Source organism: Helianthus annuus, chromosome 10 (assembly GCF_002127325.2).
Source record: "Helianthus annuus cultivar XRQ/B chromosome 10, HanXRQr2.0-SUNRISE, whole genome shotgun sequence".
NCBI classification, from domain to species: Eukaryota; Viridiplantae; Streptophyta; class Magnoliopsida; order Asterales; family Asteraceae; genus Helianthus; species Helianthus annuus.
Genome location: NC_035442.2, coordinates 68,436,023 through 68,444,200, shown reverse-complemented (window position 1 = coordinate 68,444,200; position 8,178 = coordinate 68,436,023). Strand labels below are relative to the sequence as shown.

At 38.1% G+C, this 8,178-nt stretch overlaps 1 protein-coding gene across 1 annotated transcript; it reads left to right on the top strand.

The window, feature by feature from the left end:
* Positions 1-766: 766 nt before the first annotated feature.
* Positions 767-3,516, top strand: LOC110885556 (heat stress transcription factor B-3). Its single transcript, XM_022133258.2, has 2 exons — positions 767-1,254; positions 2,840-3,516. Exons 1-2 carry the CDS (start codon positions 1,036-1,038, stop codon positions 3,305-3,307), a joined length of 687 nt encoding a protein of 228 aa, XP_021988950.1. The 5' UTR covers positions 767-1,035; the 3' UTR covers positions 3,308-3,516.
* Positions 3,517-8,178: the final 4,662 nt, after the last annotated feature.

Genomic DNA, 8,178 nt, shown 5'->3' with positions numbered 1-8,178 from the left:
CTTTAACTTACAAAATGTACGAACTAAAGGTTTTGCTGAAAAAACGCGGTGGCATTTTTGTAATTATCAAAATTACTCTACAAGATCAAAATTACCATACAAGATTATTTTTAGAGTAATTTTGATAATTACCCTACCAGCAAATAATTACGAAAATGACAACACATTTTTTTTTTTTTGCTTTTTCATGCATTTCGTACGTTTTATACGATAAAGCACTTTGTACGTTAACTTAACTCTATTTACGTAATCACGTTCCTTGCTTACTTTTACCGTCGTTTAAATTAAAGCCTACATTGTCTGTATTACCCTTCAATATATCACGCAACCAATTTAATTATTTTTATTTACCTTATTATAGTTATAGCTAACTTTTAACTCTAGAATGTTTACTCAACGGTGCTGATTATTATTTTTACCATGGTTTAGCTTAAAGCCTACATGGTCTATAATAACCCATCAATATATCATGTAACAAATGCATCATCACAAGCATTCTCTTACGACCCCGCCGCGAATCACAGTTCCAATACTAGTAAAAAATAAATATGTCGCGTTTTATAATCCCATAGGCTTATTAAGAACCTCTTTTTATTAATAACCAACATAAATAATAAAGAATTGACAGGTTGTTACATAAGGTAAGTTATCCCCCTCTATAGAAAGAGAGACGTGTTGTGGAATATCATGATTATTTAAATACTAAAAAATGTTTCTAGTCATGTATATAACACTATAGAAGGAAATAAAAAGGAACCCTATGTTTTCCTTACGTTAACGTCTCAACCATTTCCATTTTTCTCTCCTCACACAATTCCAGAGAGAACACACAAACAAACTTCCAGAGAGAATAAATATATAGATAGATAGAGTGTGTATGATGTGATCAAAGATCTAGAGAATTGCATGAATCTCATGAACAGTACAGGAGCAATCGTGTTGGGTTTCTATTGCTGGGACTGGGAATTCTTAACTGCCCTTCTTCTTTTCTCCTCCTCCTACTAATTTTCTTTTCTTACTTCTTCAAATAGAGATATGGTGGGGGAGTTGTTGGTCACAAAGTCTTCTCCATCCCCCTTCCTCCTGAAAACTTACATGTTGGTTGATGATCCCGCCACCGACCATGTGGTGTCTTGGAACGCGGCTGGGACGGGCTTCGTCGTGTGGCAGCCGGCTGAGTTCGCTCGCGACTTGCTTCCGACTCTCTTCAAACACAGCAACTTTTCCAGTTTTGTTCGACAACTCAATACCTATGTATGCATGCTTCATCTCTCTTTCCTTGTTCACACTTTTACTTTGTTTTACTTTCAAATTTATGGTGGTTAATGTAAAAATAGTCAAAGTAAGAAAAATAAGAAAGCAAATGTAAAACTCATAAATAACAATTTTTCTATATCATTATGTTATATGTTATATATATGTTATATATATATATATAAGAAGTATCATAATTACACTATTTTTTAAAAATATATCTTATAATATATTGTTATGTTACATATAACAAATGTTTTAAATACCGGTATGAACCGGCCAGTTATACCGGTTAAACCGGATATCGGATACGAGTCCGGTACGATAAAGACCGGTAAAACCCGAATACGGTATGTCTTATGTACCGGCGGTAAATGCGGTTATACCGGTTCAAACCATTGAACCGATTTGCATTATCTTAAGATTTGATTTCTTATTTTTAATAAAATACAATATTAATGTAATATTGATCTTATATATTTACCTGTAACTAACCTAGTATCTTCTATTCCAATATTTCATCGTTGTAGAAATTGTTACTCACCTCATACAATGCAATATTGTTTATAACTAATAAAAATATTCTTAAAATGCTTAATAGTTTACAATAAAAATAGTTGTTATTAGATAAAACTATGATCAGTTCCATAAATCCTAGTTGAGATTAGATTGTTTTTTAAGATGAATTTGTATTTTATGGAATTCATAGGGTTAACTAGTAACCCGGTTCAACCGCCCGATACAACCCGATTCAACCGGTTGAACCATTTTAGAGCACAACCCGGTATGACTTAAAAACCGGTTTTTAAAACATTGCATATAACAAATTATCATATTTATTCTAAATTTTAAAAAAGGTAATTTAGATATATTGTCAAGGGGTGAGGCATACTTGTCAAACCAAAAAATTAGAATTTGTCTTTCGGCGAGCTTTTGTAAGAGTGGTAGTTGGATTGTAAAATCAAAGTAGTTTAAGAACGTGGAATTTAAATTAAATTTCTTTAATCATCATATATATAGTGTTGAACATGTTAATCAATTTTTGTCCTTTATACAATAAATAAATAAATAATTTACAACAATAATGGATAAATATTAATATTTTCTTTACAAATCATTTCATACATCCTTACCGACTAGTTTCTTTTAGGTATATTGTTTATCTAATGTTTCTAAACCATTACAATCAAATTAATATTATACACGCATCAAAGTCAATAGATATTTGGACAGATTCGGTAGTTTAATTCTTGTATCTAGTCTATGAAAGGAAAAACAAATTCATTTACTTTTAAGACTTCCTTTGATAAAACATTATTAATAAAGAAAATAATATTAAAAGGGGCAGTGCTCTAGCAGTACATTGTGACTTTTTAAAGGGAGGTCGTCGATTGGAGTCTTGTTCGTTACAAAATGTCATGCGTGAGCTTTCAAGTGGTGGGTTTCCCCTGAAATTTGTGACGGGCCAGGTCACCTATCGTGGGTGGTCTTTTGCGTATGGGTGTACCTAGGTGGCCAGGGTTTGTTCAACTTTGAAAAAAATAAGAAAAACAATGTGAATAATTATATCATGGTGCATGTGTAGGGTTTCCGTAAAGTTGCAACAAGCCGATGGGAATTCTGCAACGAAAGGTTTCACAAAGGTCACAAAGAGGTGCTATGTCAAATTAGAAGAAGGAAATCATGGGCCAACAAGGCACAACCAGTCACTCAAACACTGAAAGAATCTGATGAAGATCAAAGATCTTCATCTACCAATTCTCTATCCTCAGGATACAACATCCTCATGGATGAGAACCATAAGCTCAAGAACGAGAATAAAGTGTTATGTTCTGAGCTTTGGAGCATGAGAAAGAAGTGCAAGGAGCTCCTTGATTTGGTTAGTATGTACGCTGCTAGTAGCTCAAACAAAGAAGAGGAAGATGACCAAAGGCCAAAACTGTTTGGGGTAAGGTTGGAGGTGCATGGTGATAAGGAGAGAAAGAGGAAAAGGCATGAAGAGGTTAGTGAGAGTGCAAGAAGAATTTTACTTTCAGTCAATGCAAACAAGTAGATAGCTTTCTAGACATACAGAAATAACTTTTATCAAATGTATCACTTTGAAAGAAATGTTTCAAAGTGTCTTATAGTGCATGTATAGGAGCTGAGGTATACGTCTATGGTCTCAGGCTATATATGTAGTTTTAAATTGCAAAAATATTGTAAGCATAAAAACATTTATGTTACATCAATTGAACTAATCTTGTCATGATTTAATTGTTAGAGGATTAGAGGGGTTAATTACTAAGTTTTATTTATTTTTTTATTTATTTTGTTTTGAAGTAACTTGGCCAAAACAATAGTAATAAGTCGGCCAATTAGTATAAATTAAATAAGTGTTATCATAGGTATGATGGAAACCGGTCACTTCACCACTTGGTCGGAGTTATTTAAACTTTGCAAATCCTTCCAAGTATATGATCATCTCCTTCCCCGCAAAGAACCTACTACTCCTTACGCTTCAATTGGCAAATACAAGCAACTCGTTGCAGCCACAGCCGATGAACTTTGGACCCTCCCGGATTCTATAGTACTACATTGGATTTACGACACTATATCCATGGACCTTCTATATACCATACTCAAACCGAACTCCACGGCACATGATGCTTGGACAACTCTCGAAAACATCTTCCATGACAACAAAAACTCTTGTGCCATTCACCTCTGTCACTAGTTCTTGAACACCCGTCTTGACGGGTTTGCCAATGTCTCTGCGTATTGCCAAGAACTCAAGGTCCTTGCTGATTAATTGGCTAACGTTGGGGTGCCGGTTGACAATGACAATCAGCTAATATATTGGCTCAATGAACAATAAGAAGATATAGCCACAATCTTGCAGCAGCTGGATCCTCTTTCCACCTTTTATGCTGCTAGATCTAAACTCATTCTTGTGGAATCTCGCAAGGTTGAGTAGACTCTTCAAGCCTCTAAAACCCTAAGTACTGCTCTCACCACTTCTGCATCGAAAAACGCTAGCTAAGCCCCTACTCCACCGGATTAGTGTAACGAATATAGGTCAGACGGTTCTGAACATGGCCGCAACAGAGGCTGCTTGTGTGGCCTGGTTCGAAGTTGATGAGGACGCGGCAGGGGTTCTAGATACACTTCACATCCAAGTTCTTGGTCCAAGTGGCCCACTAACTTCTCCTATTAGTGGGCTCAACCCCATGCACCACCTACATGGCCGGCCCACAAGCCCCGTCGTGGCCACAATGGCCCACACCACCTTGCCCATATCCTACTTCTACTATACGATCAAGTACCAACAGCGGGAGTGGCATCCTACACCTTCGACCAACTCGGTCCTATCATGCCGCCTACACTCCAACAGACATCGAGCAAGCCCTATATACTATGCCACTTAATCAACTAGAATTTGGAGTGATGGATACTGGAGCCACAATTCACATGATGAATGAACAAGGTAATTTTCAGACCTTTTTTAATAACTACATGCATCAAAATATTATAGTTGGTAATGGCTCTAATATCCCGGTACTTGGACATGGCACACAAACCCTATCTGCCCCATACCAACCTTTTATCTTCAAAAACATTCTTTATGCACCTAAAGTTATCAAAAATTTTATTTATGTTTGTCACCACAACTGATAATTTTGTGTCTATAGAATCTGACCTATTTGGTTTTATTGTGAAGGGCCTCAAGACCCGGACCCATATCTTCCGGTGAAACAGCAACGGTGATCTCTACACTCTCCTGCTCGGTTCCACAAGCTCATAACCATCTACATTCGCTGTTATTTCTTCACATTTATGGCATCAATGTCTCGTGCACCCGAGATGTCCTTTATTACATTCTTAAACATTGTGGTTTTGTTAATTTTGGGATTTTTAATAAAAATGATTGTTCATCTTGTGTGTTTCGAAAAAGCATTCGTTTACTGTTTCATACTTCTAGTATGTGTACCTATCAACCATTTCATATAATGCATAGTGACTTGTAGACATCACCCATATTAAGCTCAACCGGTCATCATTATTACATTTTATTCTTGGATAACTTTACTAATTTTTAATGACCTAACCAATTTCCAAGAAACCATAAGTGTTCTCCACCTTTTGTCACCTTACCAAACAGATTCAAACTCAATTTGAATGACATATTAAACAATTTCGATGTGATAACGGGAAAGAATATGTCAATTCTTCTTTTAACCACTTTTTTAACCCAAAACGGCATGGTCTTTCGCCTATCTTGCCCACACACGTCTAGCTAAAATGGTAAAGTCGAGCGGAAACTACATACCTTTAACAATATGATCCGCATGCTTTTAACCCATGCATCCTTACCCATTATTATTTGGCATCATGCACTTGAAATTACCACTTATCTTTTAAATATGTTGCCCGACAAGTCACACCAAAACAATACCTCACTGATATACTATATCTTTGTGTACCCTCTTATGGCCACCTAAGGGTCTTCAGGTGTCTTTGTTACCCTTTGCATCCCACTACAACTATCCATAAACTTGATCAATGGTCCCGTCTGTGTGTATTTCTCGGATAACCCCAACCCATCGAGGCTACAAGTGTTTTGACTTGCAAACAAGACAAATCACAATCTCATGACACATTGTTTTTTAGGAAACCACCTTCCGTTTGCAAACACTTTTCGGCCTGAACCATCCTATGATTTTTTTACAGACTCCTCCCATCCCACCTATGGCCCCTCGTCTATCCCACCACCAACACCTACAACCCAACCCACTATACCACACTCTCCACCCACATCACCTTCCTTATCCCCCATGACCCAATAATCTAACCAACCAACCTAACCACCTCACCCCACATCTCCTGTGGCCCAACATCCTACTTCATCAGCACATGTACAACCGACCACCCAACCCGCCACCACCCACAGCCTGTCAATCATCAAACTCTCACAGCCTACCTTCCCACACCCACTCGACGACAACCTCCAGCCTACCATACACTTCATCTCACACAAACCCCATCCTACCACGTCCACTCACACCATGCGAACTCATGGCGTGGATGGCATCGTAAACCTGAAACAACACTTTAATCTTCACACCAACATCATCCTCCCGATTCCCAAAAACTCTATTAATACCTTGTCTATACCAGAATGGTTTAATGCCACGACCAATGAATACCACGCTCTTATTAAAAATGAGACTTGGGAATTTGTTCCTCGTCAACCACGCATGAACATCATCCGAAGTATGTGGTTGTTCAAACATAGGTTTAAATCTGATGGTTACTTGGTAATGTACAAAGCTAGGTTAGTTTGTGATGGTCACTCGTAACAAGTAGGCATTATCTGCGAAGAGACTTTTAGTCTGGTTGTTAGGCCATCTACAATCCGTACAGTTTTATCTCTTACTCTCTCAAAATCATGGTCGGTTCATCAGCTTGATGCCACCAACACTTTCTTACATGGGAAGCTTCCAGAAATGGTCTACATCTATCAACCATTGGGGTTTCATGACAGTAATTTCCCTAACCATGTGTGTCGCCTTAAAAAGTCCCTCTATGGTTTGAAACAAGCACCTTGGGCATGGTACCAATGCTTCACCAGTTATGTGCTTACTTTGGGTTTTCAATAAAGTAAATGTGATGCCTCACTTTTCACACTTCATCGAAGTAAAGACATGGCCTTTCTCCTTCTCTATGTTGATGATATTTTACTAGTCACCTCTTCAGATCTCCTACGGAAAGACCTCATGGTGTGCCTTCATACCTAATTTTCCATGAAGGATCTTGGGTGTCACACCCCAACTGATGGCGGAATCATCGGGGCGCGGCACTAGGCGAATCAGGTTGCTCAAGAGAATCCATAACAACTATATTGCGATAATATTTATTACATTCGTTATCCCATACTAACAAATAATACAATCACATAAGTCCTCACAGATTTCTTGTCCTCTCGAACAATTCAAATCCGACAACCTAGATTTTAGGTGGGTTTCTAGACTTCCAAGCTTGATTTGATGAAGACTTCAACTAAACCTGCAACATACGTTAAAATATCGTCAATACAAAAGTATTGGCGAGTATACAGGTTTGATATGTAGTAGTATAATAGATTAAAAGTGCTGCGAATTTCCACATGCATAGACGTAATACATGACATATATACTCACAAAACTGATACTACCAGCTAAGTCCTCGATGCTCGATTCTTCGATGGCATAACTAGGCCCCGTCAGGCGCAATAGTACTATACTAGTCGTGGTGGGACGTCACGAGTATAAGTCCTAGCATACATGCAACTAGCATCACGTATATCTATGCAACTAGTTATTCGAAAGTGATAAATTGACCAATTGAATCATTTGTTTGATAAGTTTGATTTATAAGGAACGTATGTTACACCCAAAATTCGTTAAAAAGGGGTCAAGTATACTCACAGTGCGTCTTTGGTTGGATTGACGGGTTAATGCCTGAGAATGCTATGATTTCAGACTGATTACATGAGTATTGGATAGCGCGTTAAATGATATCGGAATACACGGAATTCAACGAAAATCAGATTTAAGGTTGGCCCGTTTGGATGGGTTGTCCGATCGGATGGGCTGTCCGATTGGATGAGCTGCCCGATCGGTTGGGCTGTCCGATCGGCTAGCCTGTCCGATCGGATGGGATGTCCGATCGACTGGCCCGTCCAGCTGTTTTCGACAATTTTTGCATGTTTTTCGGTGGTTTTGGTCGGGACGTTGCTGTGGCGTGTTAAACAACTGAAATTCCATCAAAACTGACTTGTTCTATCAGCCGGGAATCACCCCGTTCCATCCGAACGTGCCGTTCTTGGCGGTTTTCTCTTGTTTATCCCGAAATTGGTTGTTTCATCATTAGGAATCAGATCTTTGACCAACACGATACTAAAAA

Excerpts from the sequence above, each read along its gene's own strand:
- LOC110885556 (XM_022133258.2), top strand. The coding sequence starts at position 1,036 with ATGGTGGGGGAGTTGTTGGTCACAAAGTCTTCTCCATCCCCCTTCCTC. Across the intron at positions 1,255-2,839 it reads TTCGACAACTCAATACCTAT|GGTTTCCGTAAAGTTGCAAC; the intron begins GTATGCATGCTT and ends GTGCATGTGTAG.